Genomic DNA, 23,442 nt, shown 5'->3' with positions numbered 1-23,442 from the left:
TTTCACAAACTTTTCACACAATTCACTACTAAGAAAGCTCTGTTAAAAGGTTCGTTCTTTCTTCTTTCTTTTAGTCTAATATTTCCTCTTTTGTTTATTTATAGCCTTTTAGCAAATTTGCCTTTTTATTCATTCTAGGACCTTAGATGCTTCCATTTTCCATAACTGAAGGCTTCAATTCATATGTAACTATCATCATGTTAGAATCTTAACTTCCTCAAATGATTAATTCAAGATTTTAACTCCACTTGATTTTGTCACTAATTGGTTACAAAAGAAAAAGAAGATAGATAAAGGAACAGAGAATGAAGCATGATAACAGGATCTAGATCTGTCATTTTGCAAAGAAAATTATAGTGTTTTGAAATATCAGAAGATGTAGTTGCAAGATCTCAAAAATTTATAAACACATATATATGCTTAAGCAACAATGATAGGCCATTTAACATATTAATGTACGTTGGCTTTCCATCTTTTATTCTTAGAATATAAATTCTTGTGACTTATTTTTTTTATCTCAGTAATGTTAGAATTTTGAGTATAATGATAGTAAGTTAAGAGTAGTTATTTTGATGAGTGGATAGGTAACATAGAAGAAGGAGATTGCACAAGTTATTCTGAAAAGCTCAAAGGTAAGGGGTTATACTAATAATAAGTTGGTGAGCACAAGAAATGTGGTAATTGTATATATATTATTAGTTATAATTAGGAACTGTTGGAACAAAATTGATTTAAAAATGTTTGCCCCTAAATCTATAAAGGTTTTGATGATAACAAAGTATTAATAAACAATTGGAAGGACTAAAAATTTATTTTAAGTGCGCAGATATAAGCATCAGATAAGCTCTGAGTGAAGCTCAGAGGATGTGAATTCAGAAGTTCACAAGCGCTCAGAAGATGTTGGACTTCAGAAGTTACAACCTTCGGATGATGAAGTCTTCAGAACTTCTTGAGTGACTAAAGCTTCATCAACCTCTGAAGATCTCTTTGAAAGCTGTAAAGATTCCCTTTGCAAGTCAACTCTTCTACCAATGAAGAAAAGGACCTTTCAAGCCTGATCAGTTCAAGCTACTCTCGTTTTGTCTGTCCTAACTTGAGAACGTGGGTCTTCAGACTTGTTAGCTGAATAAGGAAAGTCCACTCTGCAGTAGTCAAAGTATCTGAAACTCTTACTCAGTTTAGATACAAACAAACTGCATCAAGACAGACTGCTTGAAGACAAAAGATTATCAACTCCAACGGTTCTTTTTGCAACGACTCTTTTCTGGTGGTATATATACTAGAAGGATCAGCTGCATTATTATACAACAATTATTAAGGATTGAACGTGCGCTGAACAAACTCTGAATTCTGTATACAAGCTCTGAACCTCTTACCAAGTGTTTTTGCACTTTAGTCAAATACTCTGTACTCTTTGTATTTGCTCTCTTTAGGTTCATCTAAGAGCATTTGTATATTTTCATATACTTTACTATTACTTGAGGAAACTTAAGCTTGTGTGCTTAAGTGTGAAGTCTTAAGCTTGTGTGCTTGAGCATTGTTGAGAAGTCTCTTGCTTGTGTGCTTGAGCAGGTGTAATCTTGTGTGATTATAGTGAAATCCCTTGGAAGTGCAAGGGGACTGGACTACTCTCGTTTTGTGAGAGGAACCAGTATAAATTGCCTGTGTGATCTCTCTCTCTCTCTCTTAACTTGTTTTATTGTGTTATTTATCCGCTGCTGTTGTAGTTAAGTTAAGAACTTGAAAAAGTTTTAAACTTGACTAAAACACAATTCAACCCCCCCCCCCCTTCTTGTGTTTTCACACCTTCAATTGGTATCTAGAGCTCTGGTCTGTTACTTTCACTTAACAGTGAGACAGTAAAGATCTTGTGAGAACACTATGTCTGGAGGAGACGATAGTAGTACTAGAACTACCGGTGAAGCCGGTGAGGCCAGTGGTGCTGGTGGTGGTCCAAGAAATGCCTTTGGTTTTGACTACTTAAGTAATGAATCACATGAACATAGTGGCAATAGAAAAGCCCCTATATTCAATGGTGATGCATCATTATTTGAGTGGTGGAAGGAAAGACTGTATAGCAATATTACTGCTATTGATCATGAGTTGTGGGATTTGGTTGAGCTGGGAGTAACTTTTGAAAACTTAAATGAACATGGAAGATTGTCCATTGAGCATAGAAAGTTACTCACACCAGCTAACTTAAAAACCTACACTAAGCATCATAGAGTAAAGGATATTGTTGTTGGTGCTATTAGACATGAGGATTATGTCAGAATAGAGAACAAGTCTACTGCTAAATCTATCTTTGACTCTATGTGTGCTACTATGATGGCAATGAAAAGGTTCAAGAGGCTAAGGCTAGTCTCTTGATAAGGCAATATGAACTATTCACTATGCAACAAGATGAAAACATTGAAACTATGTTTACAAGGTTTCAAATCCTTGTATCTGGTCTTAAAGCTCTTAAGAGAAGTTATTCCACCTATGACCATGTTCAGAAGATTCTGAGAAGTCTTCCTATTGCTTGGAGACCTAAGGTCACTGCAATAGAGGAAGCTCAAAATCTCAAGACTCTGAGTCTTGAGGCTCTGATAAGCAATCTCAGAAGCCATGAGATGGTTCTGAACGCTGACTCAGAAGCTAAGAAGAAGTCCAAGTCTGTAGCTTTACAGTCAACTAGGACTCCTTCTAAAGCTCTTAAGACTCAGCTTCTTGACATTGAGGAGGAATCTTCTGCAGATGGTCAAGAGGAGGAAATGGGTGAAGATGAGTTTGCTTTATTCACCAAGTTTCAGCAATGGAACAGATTTAACAAAAGAAATTTCAGAGGTAACAGCTCCAGAAATTTTGTCAGCAAAAAGGATGATCAGAAGAACTGCTTCAACTGTAAGAAGCCAGGACACTTTATTGCTGATTGTCCAGAAATGTCTGCTAAAGACAAAAGCAAAAGATACAGCTCAAAGAAGCAACAATTCAAGAGCAAATTGAAAAAGAGTCTGATGGCTACTTTTGAAGAGCTATCATCTGAGGAAGAAGAAGAGGCAAATCTAGCCCTGATGGCTTCAACTGACTCAGATGCAGACTCAGACGATGAATCAGAATCAGATTCAGAAGTAACTGATGAGGTATTTTCTGACTGCTCTAAATCTCAACTTATAACTGCACTTAACAAGGTCATTGAGAAACATCTCAGAGTGTTAAGTAAACAAAAAGTTTTACAAGAAAAGCTTAACACTCTGACTGAACAAGCAGAACATTTTCAAGGTCTATATCAAGAAACTCTGAATAGAGTAAATGACTTTGAAAAGGGTTGTGCTGTTTGTCACAAACCTATTGATGAGCAGGAAATAGCTCTTCAACAGTTTGTGCATCTCAACCTTGGGAAGAGCAAAGCTGCTAATAGAATTTATAATGTTTTGAGACATAGAGGAGAAGGACTTGGCTATGAATATGGTAGAACATATTCAAAGCTAAAGACCTCTGCCAAAAAGGTTGGAAAATCTTGGGTTTATTATGTTGTTCCACCAAGTGAAGAGGGAAAGAATCCTGGTATTGTTGAAAATGACAATGATGATCTGAGTGATTTAGAAGCTGACAGCTCAGAGGAACCAAGTGCCTTAGGATCTGGAGAAAGAAGTTCAGAAGATAGAAGTTGTTCAGAACCTGAGAACATCAGTTCAGAAGTTCTGAAAGCTTCAACATCTGAGACTTCAAATTCTGGATCCAAAGGAACTTCAGTACCTGAAGCTAGTCAATCTAAAAGATCAGAAGTTTTTAAAAGAAAAAATTCTAAATCTCAGATGGAGTACAGGACTCAGATTATTTATGATTCTAGAGTCAGTAGATATAATCAATCAGAACATGGGATTGGTGATAAATACAAACCCTGGAATCATAAACAATCCAAATCCTGGAATAATAACAGATTTCAAAAGAAAAGGTTTCAAAAAGGTCATTATTCCAAACCAAGATTTTTCTCTAACACTAGACAACATAGTAAGCATGTATGGACTAACAAGCGTGGACCCAGAAGATGGGTACCAAAAGCTGAAATAATGTATCATTCAGATTTACCAACTAGGAAAGGATATGTCCTACCTAGAGTGTGGAAACAAGTCTTATGCAAAGGAAGAAGGGCTTATGTCCTAGACCAATGGCTGACAAGTTCTCAAGTTAACAATCAGAACTTGATAAATGAAGAGGAAGAATACTGGGATGACTTTATCATTAACCTTGATGAAGAGTTCTATCGCAATGATTAAAGTTGTTTCTCATACAGCCTGCCACTCAAAGAAGTATCATGAAACACTCATGGTATCTGGATAGTGGATGTTCAAGGCATATGACTGGTGACAAACAACTATTTTCTAAGCTGTCTATGAAAGAAGGAGGATCTGTTGGCTTTGGAGGCAATCAAAAAGGAAAGATAATAGGTACAGGTACAGTAGGTAATTCTTCCCTATCTATTAATGATGTTTGGTTAGTAGATGGACTCAAACATAACTTATTGAGCATAAGTCAATTTTGCGACAATGGTTATGTAGTTGTATTTAATAAGGAATCATGTACTGTATCTAAACAATCTGATAACTCCATTATATTCAAAGGTCTGAGAAAGAACAATGTTTATAAAATTAATCTTTCTGATTTGAATGAACAAAAAGTGTTGTGTCTTTTGACCTTGAGTGAAGAAAAATGGATCTGGCATAAGAGGTTAGGCCATGCTAACTGGAGATTAATCTCTAAGCTTAGCAAGCTTGACCTTGTCAGAGGTTTACCTAAAATCAAATATCACTCAAACACACTTTGTGGTTCATGTCAAAAAGGAAAGATTACAAAATCATCTTTTAAACCTAAGAACATTGTCTCTACCTCAAGACCATTGGAACTTCTTCACATTGATCTTTTTGGGCCAGTTCACACTGCCTCTATCAATGGAAAGAAGTATGGATTAGTGATTGTTGATGACTACAGTAGATGGACTTGGGTAAAATTCCTAAGAACAAAAGATGAAGCTTATGATGAGTTTAGCATCTTCTGCAAACAAATTCAAAATGAAAAAGGCTACACTATTTTAAAAGTTAGAAGTGATCATGGTGGAGAATTTGAAAATGAACCTTTTGAAAACTTTTGTGAAAAATATGGCATCTTGCATGAATTCTCTTCTCCTAGAACTCCTCAACAAAATGGGGTTGTAGAAAGGAAGAATAGAACTCTGCAAGAAATGGCCAGAACCATGATGCATGAAACAAATGTAGCAAAGTTTTTATGGGCAGAAGCTGTAAACACAGCATGTTATGTTCAAAATAGAATCTATATCAGATCTAAGTTGAACAAAACTGCTTATGAATTGTTCAAAGGAAGAAAACCTGATATTTCTTATTTTCATCAGTTTGGATGTACGTGTTACATCTTAAATAACAAAGTCCATCTAAAGAAATTTGATGCTAGAGGTTATAAGGGTATTTTTATAGGATACTTTGAACGCTCAAAAGCATACAGACTGTATATTTCTGAAACACATACTGTGGAAGAAACTATGCATGTCAAATTTGATGACAAAGAGCCTGACCAAGTGTCAGAGCTTGTGGAAGGTTTGTCTAGATTTCAGGTATCAGAGGATCAATATTCAGATATTCCAAACTACTCAGAACATCCATTCTCTGAAGAACCTCTGAACATAACAGTTCCTACAGACTCTGAACAACAAAGAACTGAAGCAACTGCTGAACCTGCTGTTGATGAGTCTGAAGATGATGAGCCCCCAAGAAATACTTTCAAATACAAATCATCACATCCAGAGGAACTGATCTTAGGCAACAAGGATAGTCCAAGGAAGACAAGATCTCAACTACGAAATGAGGAATCTTTAGTTGGTCTTATCTCAATGATGGAACCTTCAAAGATTGATGAAGCTCTGAAAGATGATGCTTGGATTGTAGCAATGCAAGAAGAGCTGAATCAATTTCAAAGAAATGATGTATGGACTCTAGTGCCCAAACCTTCACACAAGAACATTATTGGAACAAAATGGGTATTCAGAAACAAGCTGAATGAACAAGGTGAAGTGGTAAGAAACAAGGCTAGATTGGTTGCACAAGGTTATAGTCAACAAGAGGGGATTGACTATACTGAAACCTTTGCACCAGTTGCTAGACTTGAAGCAATCAGGTTACTTCTATCTTATGCTGTTAATCATGGAATAACTTTGTATCAAATGGATGTTAAGAGTGCCTTCTTAAATGGTTTTATTTCTGAAGAAGTGTATGTTAAGCAACCTCCTGGTTTTGAAGATGTCTCAAACCCAGAACATGTTTTTAAATTGAAGAAATCACTGTATGGTCTGAAACAAGCTCCAAGAGCTTGGTATGATAGACTCAGTAATTTCCTTCTTGAAAAGGGTTTTGAGAAAGGAAAGGTTGACTGCACACTCTTTAGAAAAACAACCAAAGAAGACATTTTAATCATTCAAATTTATGTTGATGATATTATCTTTGGTTCAACTAATGCTTCCTTGTGCAAGAATTTTTCTAAGATAATGCAGGATGAATTTGAAATGAGCATGATGGGAGAATTGAAATTCTTTCTTGGAATTCAAATCAATCAGAAGAAGGAAGGAACTTATGTTCATCAATCAAAATACACCAAAGAACTTCTGAAGAAATTCAACCTAGATGACTGCAAGATAATGAACACTCCTATGCATTCAACTACCAACATGAGCAAGTCAGAAGATGAAGGAAAAGTAGATCAAAAGGTCTACAGAGGTATGATTGGTTCCTTACTCTATCTGACAGCCTCTAGACCAGATATTTTATTCAGTGTATGCTTATGTGCAAGATTCCAGTCAGATCCTAGAGAATCTCATCTTACTGCTGTAAAGAGAATCTTTAGGTATCTGAAAGGAACAACTAATCTTGGACTTCTCTATAAGAAATCCAATGATTATGTGCTAAATGGATTCTGTGATGCTGACTATGCTGGAGATAAAATTGAAAGAAAATCCACAAGTGGCAATTGTCAATTTGTTGGTGAAAACCTTATCTCCTGGGCTAGTAAAAGACAAACTACTATAGCTTTGTCTACAGCAGAAGCAGAATACATTTCAGCAGCTAAGTGTTGTACACAACTACTCTGGTTAAAATATCAGCTAGAAGATTATCAGGTAAGCAGTAACAATATTCCTTTATATTGTGATAATACTGCAGCCATTCATTTATCTAAAAATCCTATCCTACACTCTAGAGCCAAACATATTGAAATCAAACACCATTTTATCAGAGATTATGTTCAGAGAGGCATTATAGATATTAAGTTTGTTGATACTGAAAATCAATGGGCTGATATATTTAGTATTCACTGCTGAACAGTTGTCCATTAAAATAGCAGTTACCGAGTAAATTTCTGCACGTGGTCTACGTGTGTCAGGTAGTGGGTGGTTAATGATGATTTTTGGTATTCAACTTTTTGTCAATTAGCGTAACTTCCCAAATTTGCCATTCTTGTGTTAACTGTATTCATTTAAATAAACTTACACAATACACTTGCACACTATTCACTCTCACAACCTACACTTTCATTTTCTCTCTAAACCTCCAACAAACCTTCTTTCTCTCTCGTTAGTTTCCAAACCCTACCCTAATCTCCAACAATGGTTGGTGCTTCGTCTTCTTCGTCAAAAAGAATTCCACCGTTTATGTTCAAAAATCTCCAGATCGTTGGGAACGAGATGGAGTTTCCAGAATCTGAACTCACTTTTCTTTCAGAGAAGATGGTTGATTTCGACGGTCTACAAGCTAATGGGTTCGACGTTAAAAAGTACTTTATCACTCAAGGTTGGGACAAGTACTTCGACATGCTTAATGGTCCTATCTACCCAGATTTGCTGAAGAAATTCTGGATGAAAGCAAAGGTGTTTGATAAGCATGAAGCTAAGAAGGAAGAGCTTGCTGCAATAGAGAGGGATCCTAGTCTGAAGGGTAAAACTAGGAAGGAAATGGGTCTGCTGGAATATACAGGTGTACAGATTAGGTCTAACATCTGTGGAATGAATATGGGTTTCTCGCCCATTCATTTTAATGCTCTGCTTGGTCTGCCTAACTCTGGGATAGAGTTAGATGTTTTTGAAAAGGATACAAGATACAGAGATGATCTTCTGCATCTCATCTGCACTGATTTTTCTTTGAAAGGGAAAGTAAAAGGATTGACTGATGAATGTAGAGTTCTCTTCAAGATCATCTTAGCAACTATCAGTCCAAGGGTTGGTGGGACTGATACAATCTCCTGGACTCATCGTCATCTGCTGTATTTCCTTCTGACGGGAAAGAAGGTGAATCTTGGAGACTACTTTTTTGAAAGGATATGTGAAGCAATCTTTGCTAGCAAATCTCAGAGGAAAACAACTATTGTTTATCCTAGGCTGCTATCAGACCTTCTGCATCAAGGTCATGTTGTTCAGAACTTAAAGAAATTTCATCCAGAACTTGTGGAGAAGAAGTTCTCGCCTGAAATTCTACATGCCAGTTTCCTTACCAAGATGCGTCTTATTTCTACAAAGCTAGTTCCACCTCCACAAGAATTATCTGCTCGTCTTGAAGATCATTTGTATGTGGATGGATATCCGATTATTTCAGAAGCTGATGCTGAGCACATCATTCAGGACTATTTGGAAGTGCTCAGAAAAGAAGGATTCATTGTTGATAGGAGTATGATTCCTCCTGCTCCTGCAAATTTGTATAACCCTTCTAGGAGACAAAAGAGAAAGGCTGAACCTCAAGCTGATCAACCTAAGCCAGATCTTTTGGCTCAGAAGAGGGTTAAGGTGGAGCAAGCTGATGCTGAAAAGAGAACAAAGAAGAAGCATGAAGAAATTGCAACCAAGGCTGCTGAAGGAGCTTCCAAAGAGCCTATAGTTGTTGAAGTTGACAGTTCATCTGAAGAGTCTGGATCTGAAGATGAGACTGAGTCTGATGAAGAGACACTGGCTGAAAGACTTCGTAGAAGACCTGTTCCTGTTCCTAAAGGTAAAGGTAAGTCTTCTAAGTACATCTTTAATGAAACTGAGATTGGAATAGGTTACACCAAACCACTCAGAACTGTACTTCCAACCTCTGATATTCCAACCTCTGACAACCCTTTGTCTGAACTAGAGAAACATCTTAGTCCAGATCCTCTAAATAATCAAACCTTCACTCAGAAACCTTCATCACCCCCTAAACCTAAATCACCTCAAACTCAACCCCAAAAAGAAACACCTATCATCTCACCATCTGAACCTGAATTACTTATTCCTAACCCTGAACAAGCTTCAACCACAAAACAACCATCTCCAATTAAACCTGCTGAACCATCATCCCAACTTAAATCTCCTGAACAATCAAACCCTGAACCAACTTCTGAACCAATTCCTGAACCTCAACCTCAACCAAGTGCTGCATATACTTCTCCTGAGCGTATTCATACTTGTGCCCCCAAGCCTTCAGAGGCAGAAGTTGTTATTATTGACAACCCTGCTACCGAAACACCAAACCTCTCTACCATTCCCAATCCTTCACCCTCATCATCTAACCCTTTTAGTAATCTATCCACTCAGTTTCATGATGACTTGGTTAGATTATCTCTGTCAAAGGACAGGTTTTTAGTATGTCCTTCTGATGTGGACCTAGAAGTGTCAAGCATTAAGGCAAGGATTTGCAATGCTTTGGATGATGCTGCTGAAGAGATTAAGGCTGTCGTTGGAAGAAGAGATCTGGATGTTATAAGCTTCATGAAGGTCAGTTTGGCTAGGGCTGAGTTGAAGAGGTTAACGTCTTTCAATCATGAAGAATTTGAGCGTGCTAAGCTTGAAGCCCTTGCTGCTACTGAACAACGTTTAAATGCTTTCAAGATCTGCTGGATTGATTCCAAGTTATTTCAGAGTCTTGAAGCTCACAGGGTTGAGAAGGAACGTCTGGAAGAAGCTGCTGCTAGAGTTGCCCAGTTGGCAAATGAGCTACATCAAGAGGATGCCCCAGAAGAGGATGTACTGGATGTACTGAATCAGGATGATGTTCTGATGATCGATTATCCAGAGGAAGGTGAATCATCTGATAAAGGCAAGGCACCTTTGATTGAAGATCAAGCTCCTGTGGTTGTTGATCAGTTGCAGATCTTTCAAGAAGCTCTGAGGGAGCAACAAGAAGGTTTAGAAAGGCAAAGGACAGCTCACCTCAACCTGGAATCCAAAGTGGATGGTCTAGTTTCCAATGTGGGATCGCTGAATGACAAATTTGACCAGCTCTTAGCCTTTCTCAAGAAACCTTAGGATTCTTTGCACTTTTTATATGTTTCTATTCATATCTTCTTTACTTTATTTTATATGGTCTGAACAATTTTTATTTTGGCTTTTAACTTAGTTATGTGGTTTGTTATATTTTTTTTTGTTTGTGCTAACTTTCTTTGATAAATAAGAACATAAGAACACAAGATGCTTTTAAACGAAAATTTTTATTAATGATCTAACAATGTTGAGTACATTGGTAAAAAGGAAAAAGAAAAAGACAACCTAATCCTAATCAGATGGATAATACTCAGAAGAAATCTCAGATTTCTCCTCAGCATCCTCTGATGAAATTTCTATGGGATCTGGGTTTTGCTCTTCTTCTTCTTCTTCTTCTTCTTCTTCTTCTTCTGGAACATAGCCAGCCAAGAACTCAACATAGTCAGCATCATCTTCATTCTCTTCAGCTTCAGAATCTGATGAGATGATTATAATCTCAGCTTCTTGTGGTTTCTTGTTGTCTTCTTTATCTTTCTCATCTTTTTCGCGTTTTTCATCTTCTTTCTTTCTTCGAACCTCTGCGATGCGTGAACTAAACCTTCTCATTCTTCCTAATCTCTCTTGATTTACTCGTTTATTCTTGTTTTTCCGTGAAGAAGGCATGTTAACTCGTTCACCTTTTTATAAACTTTTAAGCGCGTTGTTTTTTGTCTTTGAAATAAATTCACCTTTGTAACAACCACTCTTCTTCTTTGACTGTCTTGGTTATATAAATTTTCTTTTACTTTTTGATAATGACAAAAGGGGGAGTAGTTACGCATTAATTGATAAGTGATAAGTTTCAAAACTGAAACCACGCCTTTTATCTCGCTTTTATCCGTTAAGTTAAAAGTTGTTACTTTTAAGTTGTTTTACGTATTTCAATGCGGAGACTAAGTTAGTTGAAACTGAAATAAATTTCATAAGTAAGGATAAGTTAAGAGTGCAATTTTAACTTAGCCTTATGAGACTTAGGGGGAGAGCTTGCAAACCTCTCACTCTGAAGAAAGATATGAAATTTACTTTATTTCAAAATTATCTTAATCTTATACTAAATTAAAATATCATGGATAAAACTTAAAGCTTTGGCTTTAAGGAGTATCAATCTTAGGGGGAGCTTGCAAACCTCATAAACCTAAGAGAAACATGATAAGTTAATTTAACAACAATTGTCAATTAATACTTATGTTTGTCATCATCAAAAAGGGGGAGATTGTTGGAACAAAATTGATTTAAAAATGTTTGCCCCTAAATCTATAAAGGTTTTGATGATAACAAAGTATTAATAAACAATTGGAAGGACTAAAAATTTATTTTAAGTGCGCAGATATAAGCATCAGATAAGCTCTGAGTGAAGCTCAGAGGATGTGAATTCAGAAGTTCACAAGCGCTCAGAAGATGTTGGACTTCAGAAGTTACAACCTTCGGATGATGAAGTCTTCAGAACTTCTTGAGTGACTAAAGCTTCATCAACCTCTGAAGATCTCTTTGAAAGCTGTAAAGATTCCCTTTGCAAGTCAACTCTTCTACCAATGAAGAAAAGGACCTTTCAAGCCTGATCAGTTCAAGCTACTCTCGTTTTGTCTGTCCTAACTTGAGAACGTGGGTCTTCAGACTTGTTAGCTGAATAAGGAAAGTCCACTCTGCAGTAGTCAAAGTATCTGAAACTCTTACTCAGTTTAGATACAAACAAACTGCATCAAGACAGACTGCTTGAAGACAAAAGATTATCAACTCCAACGGTTCTTTTTGCAACGACTCTTTTCTGGTGGTATATATACTAGAAGGATCAGCTGCATTATTATACAACAATTATTAAGGATTGAACGTGCGCTGAACAAACTCTGAATTCTGTATACAAGCTCTGAACCTCTTACCAAGTGTTTTTGCACTTTAGTCAAATACTATGTACTCTTTGTATTTGCTCTCTTTAGGTTCATCTAAGAGCATTTGTATATTTTCATATACTTTACTATTACTTGAGGAAACTTAAGCTTGTGTGCTTAAGTGTGAAGTCTTAAGCTTGTGTGCTTGAGCATTGTTGAGAAGTCTCTTGCTTGTGTGCTTGAGCAGGTGTAATCTTGTGTGATTATAGTGAAATCCCTTGGAAGTGCAAGGGGACTGGACTACTCTCGTTTTGTGAGAGGAACCAGTATAAATTGCCTGTGTGATCTCTCTCTCTCTCTTAACTTGTTTTATTGTGTTATTTATCCGCTGTTGTTGTAGTTAAGTTAAGAACTTGAAAAAGTTTTAAACTTGACTAAAACACAATTCAACCCCCCCCCCCCCCCCCCCCCCTTCTTGTGTTTTCACACCTTCAGGAACTTGTGTACTTAATGTTATAATTATAAGGTAACATAGAATTGATTAAAATAAGTTAATATGCAGGGGATGATAGAACTCCCTTTTAATATATGTGGTATGTGAATACAATCTATATATGATCTTAACTCATTTTCTCATAATATAAAACAGCATGTTCAAATAGTTAGAATAATAATTCATGATACATTCTCTATATCTTTGAACTGTCTATTGTAAACTATGTGTGTACTTGAAGCTGTTTATGGTAAAAAGTTGAGGTGAACATGAGTTTCGGATACTATCTATAATAAGGTGTAGCGCTCGGGCCAAAATGGTTGAGACATATTTAATATATGTCGATTGCAAACAACCATGATATGGCAGTTGAAACGGCCTTACGCTCATAATAAAAGTCTCCATGGAGTAGGTGTGTCAAAAATAAATACCAAATAAGTTAAGTAAACTAACTTTGGATAGTGAATTTTTGTCTCGGTTTATCATCTGAATTCGATGAGGACTAACAAATTTTGGGTGGTGAGAATTATTTGACTAAGTGCTATAATGTCTTGAATGTGAATAATCTTAAGTGATGATCCTAATATATTAACTTATTGATACATGCTTCTGAGATGAATTCTTACATTTATCACAATACATGCTTCTGTGATTAGCTATCAAATGTTTTGTGATACATGCTTCTGTGAAACTGCTCATGATAACATGTGATTCTTTGATTCAACATAATTTTATGTCTAGACATGTATAGTAATTAGAAGAGATAAAATGCATGTAAGTGTATAATACTATGTGTAACCTTGTGATCTCATCGCGTGGTAAGCTTGTGTACGAGTATTTCACCCTTACATTACAGATAATGCCGAGGGAGCCGCTGAACCACTCGGGAACCCGGAGGATTGAGTGTCTAGAGGAGATGGGTGACGCTGTTTGGGAGCTGGATAGAGCGTCACAAACCTTGACTTTTACTGGATTCGTGAAGACAACTGAAGGAATAGGAGGATTACTTGTTTCATCTATCATACACCATATTACCCTGGAGATGGTGCTGCCATTAGAGAGAATGATAATGGTTCTCAACCTTAATGGAGTTGGAAGGGGTTCTCACTCTATTGGACCTAGGGGACCAAGGCCTCGTGTTGGTCGTACCGCCCGTATGAGAGTGCGTAGCCGTAGTCCAGTTTATTATAATTTTGTGAATCATCAAGCAAATTTAAGAATGAATAATAATGATAATCAAATTGTACCCGATGAAGATCCTTCTGAAGACTCTAGTGGTGGAGAAGCTAACGGGAATAATGGAAGTCTCCCTAATGGTCATTAATAATAATAATAATGGTTAGGCAGTATGTAAAATACTAACTAATGGTAGGATTAAGTCTTGAAGCCTTTTGGGTTATTATAATAGACTAGATAAGTCCATGCTTCGTGACTCTCTTTTGTGACTCTTGGTGGCAGTAACTTCTAGGGGATAAGGTGTATGACTCATGATTAGTTAAGAATAGTTTGATCTAATTAGGAACTATTTACTTGCAGGTTTTGTGAAATAGTTTAACTATACCTGTCAAGTTTAACTATGTAAGCCTACTGGCATGAAAATTATGACTTTGTGAAATATATGATGCATATTCTATATAATAATGTGTTTTCATTTTATATTTATTAAATTTTATTTAGACTCAAAGTAAAAATAAAAATGTATTATTGATATTTCATTACAAGTAAAATATATAAATAGAGTTAATTCATATTCGCGATTAAATTTTACGACTTAACACCATTTTCTACAGTTCCTGAAAATGGGGTGTTACAATAGTGGTATCAGAGCACGGTTGTATCTTTTGGGTTAACTTGTGTTTTAGGTCTATTATGTTTTTGTTGTGTGTAAACTTTGGGAATTGTTTGAATTGTCTTTCTATAAGGTTTTAATTGATATTACCTTCTAGGAATTCAATGGCTCGTAGGAACACACGTTTAAATCCTGGAAATGCTGAAGGTGACAACAACAATGCTGATAATGACATGGATAGAGCTATCCAAGCGATGGCGAACATGGCGGCTTCCATTGCACAACAAACTGCTGCGAAGACGCAAAGAGACCTTCGAAAACAACAGAGGGAGGAACAAGCTGTTGAGTCCAAAGGATTGGTGGATTTTAGACGTCACGATCCTCCACAATTTCAGGGAGACCCGGAGCCGGAGAAAGCTGACTTATGGCTTCAGGAAATCGAGAAAATTTTTGATGTACTGAAGTGTCCTGATGGAGTAAAGGTGGCCTATGCAACTTACTTGTTGCTTGGAGATGCAGAATATTGGTGGAAGGGAGCCCGACAAATAGTTGAAGCTAATAACCAAGAAGTCACATGGGAGGTATTTCGTACTAAGTTTCTTGATAAATATTTTCCTAGGAGTGTAAGGACTGCAAAGGAACAAGAATTTCTGAACTTGAAGCAAGGAGGAATGACAATTGGGGAATACGCGGCAAAGTTTGAGTCGCTGGCAAAGTATTTTCGATTCTTCCAAGATCAAATTGATGAAGATTGGTTATGTGAACGTTTTGAAGGTGGGCTGAAGCATAGCATTAAAGAGTCTGTCTTGCCACTGGAGATTCGTCAATTCCAACCGCTTGTGGAAAAATGCAGAAAGATAGAAGCAATGAAGGAAAGTGCAACCAATCGAGTGAATGTAGGAGGACCATCTAGGTCTAAGTATCCAACTCAAGGAGGGAACCAGAAGGGAAAGCACCAATACAAAAAGCCTTATTCTCGACCCTCGGGGAATAATCAGGATCAACGACCATATCGTCCAATTGCATCTGCAGTTGGAAATGGAGCAAACAGGAACCAGAATCAGGAATTCACTCGAAGATGTTTCAAGTGCGGAAAACCAGACCATTTGGCTAATTCTTGTCCCGTGGACAGAATAGTATGTTTCAAATGTGGAAATGTAGGACACATGTCGAGGGACTGCTCAAACCAAAGAGTTGATCCTGTGGTGAATAATGTGAGGGCTACAAGGCAAAAGGAGAACGGAAGGGTTTATACTCTAAGTGGTGTCGAAGCCTCTCAATCAGAAGATCTTATACAAGGTAGTTGCAATATGGCGGGTAATCTCTTAACTGTGCTATTTGATTCAGGAGCAACTCATTCTTTTATCTCTATGGATCGAGTAAAACAATTGAAATTGCCTGTTACGCCATTACCTTATGATTTAATAATTTCTACACCAACTGCTAAACCTTTGGTAGCGAATTTAGTTTGCTTAAAAAGCCCAATTGTCATCCACAATAAGCAATATCTTGTTGATTTGATATGTTTGCCTTTAACACAATTAGATGTGATTTTAGGCATGGATTGGTTATCTTCCAACCATATCCTTCTAGACTGTGCTCATAAGACTTTAGTTTTTCCTAAACCCGAGAATTCTGGACTAATATCCGTGAGTGAGGTTGTAGCTTCTTTGAAAGAAGGAGCTCAAGGGTATTTGTTATTGTCTTCCTTAGAAGTTACGAAGGAAGTTAGTTTGAGCCAAATTCCCGTAGTGAAAGATTTTCCGGAAGTGTTTCCAGATGATGTTCCAGGTCTACCACCGGTAAGGGATATCGAGTTCTCGATCGATCTAATCCCTGGATCAAGTCCGATCTCTATCGCACCATATAGGATGTCACCTATCGAATTAGCAGAGTTAAAGGCTCAACTTGAGGATTTGTTGTCAAAACAATTTATAAGACCAAGTGTATCACCTTGGGGAGCGCCAGTGTTATTGGTGAAGAAGAAGGATGGAGGCTCAAGACTTTGTGTAGACTACCGTCAATTGAACAAGGTGACAATCAAGAACAAATATCCACTCCCATGCATTGATGATTTAATGGATCAACTTCGCGGAGCGGTTGTCTTCTCAAAGATAGATTTGAGGACAGGATATCATCAAATAAGGGTGAAAACTGAGGATGTATCCAAGACTGCGTTTAGAACACGATATGGACACTATGAATATCTCGTGATGCCATTTGGAGTGACGAATGCGCCGGCGATTTTCATGGACTATATGAACCGGATTTTTAATCCATTCCTTGATAAGTTTGTTGTCGTGTTCATCGATGATATTCTCATATATTCCAAGAGTTACGAGGAGCATGAAGACCATCTGCGTCAAGTTTTACAGATCCTACATGAAAAGAAGTTGTACGCGAAACTGTCAAAATGCGAATTTTGGCTTGAGGAAGTGAAATTCTTGGGGCACGTAATTACAAGAGATGGAATAGTTGTAGATCCCGCAAAAGTAGAGACAATACTTTCATGGGAACGACCGCAGACGGTGACCGAGATTCGTAGCTTCGTTGGCTTTGCCGGATACTATCGAAGATTTATGGTTTAACTACACGTTTGGTCCCTTACGTTTATTTTAGGTTTCAATTTGGTCCCTTACGTTTAAAAAGTATCAATTTGGTCCCTTACGTTTATTTTAAGTTTCATGTTAGTCCTTTCCGTTAGTTTTGTCATTAACACCGTTTGAATAGTACACGTGTCAGCGTGTCCAAGTGCCACGTGTCAGTCCACGTATGCAAATTGATTGCCACATGTGACAAAATTGACGGAAAGGACCAACTTGAAACCTAAAATAAACGTAAGGGACCAAATTGATACTTTTTAAACGTAAGGGACCAAATTGAAACCTAAAATAAACGTAAGGGACCAAATGTATAGTTAAGCCAAGATTTATCGAAGGATTTTCAAAGATTGCGGCACCAATAACTAAACTCACGAAGAAAAATCAACCATTTGTATGGACCCAAGAGTGTGAGGAAAGTTTTCAAACCATGAAAAGGCTTTTGACAACATCACCCGTGTTAGTTTTGCCACAACCAGATCAACCATATGAAGTTTATTGTGATGCTTCATACCAAGGGCTAGGATGCGTGCTTATGCAGCATAGGAAAGTTGTAGCTTACGCCTCGAGACAGTTGAAGACTCATGAGAAAAACTACCCAACACATGATTTGGAATTAGCTGCAGTAGTCTTTGCATTAAAGATTTGGAGACATTACTTATATGGAGCTAGATTTGAAGTGTACAGTGACCATAAAAGTTTGAAATACCTTTTTGATCAAAAGGAGCTCAACATGAGGCAGCGACGTTGGATGGAATTTCTCAAAGATTATGATTTCACCTTACTTTATCATCCTGGGAAAGCAAATGTTGTGGCGGATGCATTAAGTCGGAAGACGATTCACATTTCTGCCATGATGGCAAAGGAATTGGAGTTGATAGAAAAATTTCGAGATCTCAATCTCAATATGGAATTGTCTAATGGAAAAATTTGCTTTGGAATGATCAAGGTGTCTAGTGGACTCATGGAGGATATTCGTCAGCAACAAAAAAATGATGAACATCTGAATGAGAAGAGAAAATTAATTGGACAAGAAAAAGCTAAAGAATTCAGTTTGGGAACTGATGACATTTTAAGATGCAATGGGAGAATTTGTGTTCCAAATAATATGGATATGAGAAAAATGATTTTGGACGAAGCACATAAGAGCATGCTTAGTATTCATCCAGGAGCGACGAAAATGTACCAAGATTTGAAGCAGAAGTTTTGGTGGCCAGGAATGAAAAAGCAAGTCGCAGAGTACGTTGCATCATGTCTAACATGTCAAAAAGCAAAAGTTGAACATCAAAGACCAGCGGGGGAGCTTCAATCGTTGGATATACCAGAGTGGAAGTGGGAGAGTATTTCAATGGATTTTGTGGTGGGATTACCAAGAACCAGACATAATTTTGATTCAATTTGGGTGATCGTAGATAGACTAACAAAGTCAGCACATTTCTTACCTGTTAACATTAACTACAATGTGGAAAAGTTGACTGAAATCTACATCAAGGAAATCATCCGATTACATGGGGTGCCTTCAAGTATCATTTCAGATCAGGATCCAAAATTCACTTCTCATTTTTGGCAAAATTTACAAAAAGCTTTAGGGACGAAATTGCAACTAAGTTCAGCATACCACCCTCAGACGGATGGTCAAACAGAGAGAACGATTCAATCTTTAAAAGATTTGCTTAGGGCATGCGTTCTAGACAACAGAGGAAGTTAGGATGATCTACTACCACTAATCGAGTTTACTTATAATAATAGTTTTCACTCGAGTATAGGTATGGCTCCTTTCGAAGCTTTGTACGGGAGAAAATGCCAAACACCGCTTTGTTGGTATCAAGACGGAGAGAGCTCTATATTCGGACCAGAAATAGTCCAACAAACAACCGAGAAAGTTAAACAAATCCGTGAAAAAATGAAGGTTGCACAGAGCAGACAAAAGAGCTACTTTGATCGAAAAAGAAGACCTCTCGAATTTCAAGAAGGTGAACATGTATTTGTGAAAGTCACATCAACGACTGGGGTAGGTAGAGCTATTAAGGCTAGAAAACTCACTCCAAAATTCATTGGACCATATCAAATTCTTCGTCGTATTGGTCCAGTAGCTTATCAAATCGCTCTACCACCTTTTCTTTCGAATATCCACAATGTTTTACATGTTTCGCAATTAAGAAAATATGTACCCGACCCATCTCACATAATTGAGCCTGATGAAGTCCCATTGAGAGAAAACTTGTCATATGAAACATCTCCCGTAAGGATCGAAGATAGGAGAATCAAACAACTACGAGGGAAACAAATTTCCTTAGTAAGGGTTGTTTGGGATCAAACAACTGGGGATTCAACATGGGAGTTGGAGGACAATATGAGATCACAATATCCAGAATTATTTCGAGGTACACAATTTCGGGGACGAAATTTTTTTTTAGTGGGGTAGTAATGTAACACCCAAATATTTTTAACTTGTTTTATGTGTGCCTTGATAGTAGTTTTACTTGGTGTAGACCGATAATAAACTTATCCTTTTAGACTGTGAATTTAAGAAAAATAATTTTAGAAATCAATCATGAAATATTTCAGTAGGCTATGATAAAATTTCAGGCTTAAAATTCTACCGAAATTTAGACAGTGCCTTAATCGACAGTATACAATTATATCACCAAAAAATAAATAAATAAATAAATAAATAAATAAAATAAAAATTTCACTGTGTGAGATAAGGATAACACATAATCATGTTAACGTGGCTGATCATTCTTCACAAACTAAAAAAAAAAAAAGAAAACGTGAGCTTAAATTAACCAAGTAGAAGTGGAAGGAAATGCATATAAATAGGAGTGTAACTTTCACAAACTTTTCACACAATTCACTACTAAGAAAGCTCTGTTAAAAGGTTCGTTCTTTCTTCTTTCTTTTAGTCTAATATTTCCTCTTTTGTTCATTTATAGCCTTTTAGCAAATTTGCCTTTTTATTCATTCTAGGACCTTAGATGCTTCCATTTTCCATAACTGAAGGCTTCAATTCATATGTAACTATCATCATGTTAGAATCTTAACTTCCTCAAATGATTAATTCAAGATTTTAACTCCACTTGATTTTGTCACTAATTGGTTACAAAAGAAAAAGAAGATAGATAAAGGAACAGAGAATGAAGCATGATAACAGGATCTAGATCTGTCATTTTGCAAAGAAAATTATAGTGTTTTGAACTATCAGAAGATGTAGTTGCAAGATCTCAAAAATTTATAAACACATATATATGCTTAAGCAACAATGATAGGCCATTTAACATATTAATGTACGTTGGCTTTCCATCTTTTATTCTTAGAATATAAATTCTTGTGACTTATTTTTTTATCTCAGTAATGTTAGAATTTTGAGTATAATGATAGTAAGTTAAGAGTAGTTATTTTGATGAGTGGATAGGTAACATAGAAGAAGGAGATTGCACAAGTTATTCTGAAAAGCTCAAAGGTAAGGGGTTATACTAATAATAAGTTGGTGAGCACAAGAAATGTGGTAATTGTATATATATTATTAGTTATAATTAGGAACTTGTGTACTTAATGTTATAATTATAAGGTAACATAGAATTGATTAAAATAAGTTAATATGCAGGGGATGATAATCCCTGTAACATTGAATTGTTGAAAGTAGAACTCCCTTTTAATATATGTGGTATGTGAATACAATCTATATATGATCTTAACTCATTTTCTCATAATATAAAACAGTATGTTCAAATAGTTAGAATAATAATTCATGATACATTCTCTATATCTTTGAACTGTCTATTGTAAACTATGTGTGTACTTGAAGCTGTTTATGGTAAAAAGTTGAGGTGAACATGAGTTTCGGATACTATCTATAATAAGGTGTAGCGCTCGGGCCAGAATGGTTGAGACATATTTGATATATGTCGATTGCAAACAACCATGATATGGCAGTTGAAACGGCCTTACGCTCATAATAAAAGTCTCCATGGAGTAGGTGTGTCAAAAATAAATACCAAATAAGTTAAGTAAACTAACTTTGGATAATGAATTTTTGTCTCGGTTTATCATCTGAATTCGATGAGGACTAACAAATTTTGGGTGGTGAGAATTATTTGACTAAGTGCTATAATGTCTTGAATGTGAATACTCTTAAGTGATGATCCTAATATATTAACTTATTGATACATGCTTCTGAGATGAATTCTTACATTTATCACAATACATGCTTCTGTGATTAACTATCAAATGTTTTGTGATACATGCTTCTGTGATTAACTATTAAATTTTCTGTGAAACTGCTCATGATAACATGTGATTCTTTGATTCAACATAATTTTATGTCTAGACATGTATAGTAATTAGAAGAGATAAAATGCATGTAAGTGTATAATACTATGTGTAACCTTGTGATCTCATCGCGTGGTAAGCTTGTGTACGAGTATTTCACCCTTACATTACAGATAATGCCGAGGGAGCCGCTGAACCACTCGGGAACCCGGAGGATTGAGTGTCTAGAGGAGATGGGTGACGCTGTTTGGGAGCTGGATAGAGCGTCACAAACCTTGACTTTTACTGGATTCGTGAAGACAACTGAAGGAATAGGAGGATTACTTGTTTCATCTATCATACACCATATTACCCTGGAGATGGTGCTGCCATTAGAGAGAATGATAATGGTTCTCAACCTTAATGGAGTTGGAAGGGGTTCTCACTCTACTGGACCTAGGGGACCAAGGCCTCGTGTTGGTCGTACCGCCCGTATGAGAGTGCGTAGCCGTAGTCCAGTTTATTATAATTTTGTGAATCATCAAGCAAATTTAAGAATGAATAATAATGATAATCAAATTGTACCCGATGAAGATCCTTCTGAAGACTCTAGTGGTGGAGAAGCTAACGGGAATAATGGAAGTCTCCCTAATGGTCATTAATAATAATAATAATGGTTAGGCAGTATGTAAAATACTAACTAATGGTAGGATTAAGTCTTGAAGCCTTTTGGGTTATTATAATAGACTAGATAAGTCCATGCTTCGTGACTCTCTTTTGTGACTCTTGGTGGCAGTAACTTCTAGGGGATAAGGTGTATGACTCATGATTAGTTAAGAATAGTTTGATCTAATTAGGAACTATTTACTTGCAGGTTTTGTGAAACAGTTTAACTATACCTGTCAAGTTTAACTATGTAAGCCTACTGGCATGAAAATTATGACTTTGTGAAATATATGATGCATATTCTATATAATAATGTGTTTTCATTTTATATTTATTAAATTTTATTTAGACTCAAAGTAAAAATAAAAATGTATTATTGATATTTCATTACAAGTAAAATATATAAATAGAGTTAATTCATATTCGCGATTAAATTTTATGACTTAACACCATTTTCTACAGTTCCTGAAAATGGGGTGTTACAGCCAACAATTCATTAACAACCGAATCAACTTTGGGAAGAGGATTACGATGTAGAATACCCCCACGAAGCCCCTCAAAATCATCCCTAAGAGCCATCAGAAACTAAACCAAATGTTGCTCTTCTCTTAGATCAGTGTATGCTTTGACAAATTTCAGTTCAGCTGATTCCATAAGAGCCAACAACTGATCCCACAAATTACTCATCGCCAAATAGAATTCTTGAATTGTCATATTATCCTGTTTGAGAGCTCTAATATCACTCTCCAGCTGATACCGCTTTGCAAAATTAGACTGAACATACAGACGTTTTCAAATGCTCCCAAACCTCCTGAGCAGTATCAAATTTTGCCAATTACATACCTATCGAGTGAGTGACTGAATTATTTATCCAAGTAATAACCTTTGAATTATTTTTATTCCATGTTTTCAAAGCTTCTGCATACTTATCAACATCTTTTTTATCCATAGGCTTAATAGAAGTTCCATCAACATAACTCCACATATCTTTTCCTATCAAATTTTTTTTCATTACTTAACTCAAATAAGGATAATTTTCTCCTTTGAGTTGGACACTAATAGAGCGAAGGGAATCATCTTTATCATGGCTCATTGTGATCAACAAGGGATAATAATCTTCAAACTTTTCTTGTTGATAAACAAACAGAAACAAAAGACAAGGCACGTGGAAAGCAAATCACTTGTAATTCAATTGGAAAGGCAAATCACAATACTAAAACCAAATGCAAGGTAACCGAACAAACTAAACAATTAATTACCAACGTGAAGCAAAAGCAATTCAAAGACACCTACGTACCGAACAGAGTCCAGACCGATCAACTCCAGCAGATCAAGTGGTATCGTTCAACCAAAGACTTCCGATTGAAATCGCATAGAAAAAATTCTTCGATAGATTTCGAAATCAAACCAAGCTCTTTGATACCATGTTAAAGTTCAGAGAGAAACATAAAGTGACGGCTAGGGTTTCAGTAATATCAGAATTGCATTGTTTAATGAAAAAGATTACAAGATAATTTATA

The 23,442-nt window shown here is 36.4% G+C and overlaps 2 protein-coding genes and 1 long non-coding RNA gene across 4 annotated transcripts; all 3 read left to right on the top strand.

Annotated features, from left to right (window-relative positions):
- On the top strand, positions 1–13,719 carry LOC123885357. The gene is made up of 3 exons (XR_006801139.1): positions 1–49; positions 585–632; positions 13,473–13,719. It is a non-coding gene; the product is annotated as an uncharacterized LOC123885357 (long non-coding RNA).
- Positions 13,720–18,773: 5,054 nt separating this feature from the next.
- Positions 18,774–19,505, top strand: LOC123886306. Its single transcript, XM_045935633.1, has 2 exons — positions 18,774–19,389; positions 19,498–19,505. The coding sequence occupies exons 1-2, from the start codon at positions 18,774–18,776 to the stop codon at positions 19,503–19,505; spliced, it is 624 nt and encodes a 207-aa protein (XP_045791589.1).
- A 332-nt stretch (positions 19,506–19,837) lies between these two features.
- LOC123885335 lies at positions 19,838–22,176 on the top strand. Of its 2 annotated transcripts, XR_006801137.1 has the most exons (3): positions 19,838–19,886; positions 20,421–20,468; positions 21,451–22,173. XR_006801137.1 is itself a non-coding variant. In XM_045934609.1 (2 exons), exon 2 carries the CDS (start codon positions 21,454–21,456, stop codon positions 21,916–21,918), a length of 465 nt encoding a protein of 154 aa, XP_045790565.1. In that variant the 5' UTR covers positions 19,864–19,886; positions 21,451–21,453; the 3' UTR covers positions 21,919–22,176. The 2 variants fall into 2 exon arrangements, 1 of the variants encoding a protein (XP_045790565.1); XM_045934609.1 differs by lacking the exon at positions 20,421–20,468 and having other exon boundaries at positions 19,864–19,886; positions 21,451–22,176.
- The last annotated feature ends 1,266 nt before the right edge of the window (positions 22,177–23,442 follow it).

Source organism: Trifolium pratense, linkage group LG5 (genome assembly GCF_020283565.1).
Source record: "Trifolium pratense cultivar HEN17-A07 linkage group LG5, ARS_RC_1.1, whole genome shotgun sequence".
In the NCBI taxonomy this organism is placed as follows: Eukaryota; Viridiplantae; Streptophyta; class Magnoliopsida; order Fabales; family Fabaceae; genus Trifolium; species Trifolium pratense.
This window is presented reverse-complemented; position numbering and strand designations above follow the sequence as displayed.

What these genes read in the sequence shown, in the direction of transcription:
- LOC123886306 (XM_045935633.1), top strand. Translation starts at nt 18,774, where the DNA reads ATGGCTCCTTTCGAAGCTTTGTACGGGAGAAAATGCCAAACACCGCTT.
- LOC123885335 (XM_045934609.1), top strand. Translation starts at nt 21,454, where the DNA reads ATGCCGAGGGAGCCGCTGAACCACTCGGGAACCCGGAGGATTGAGTGT.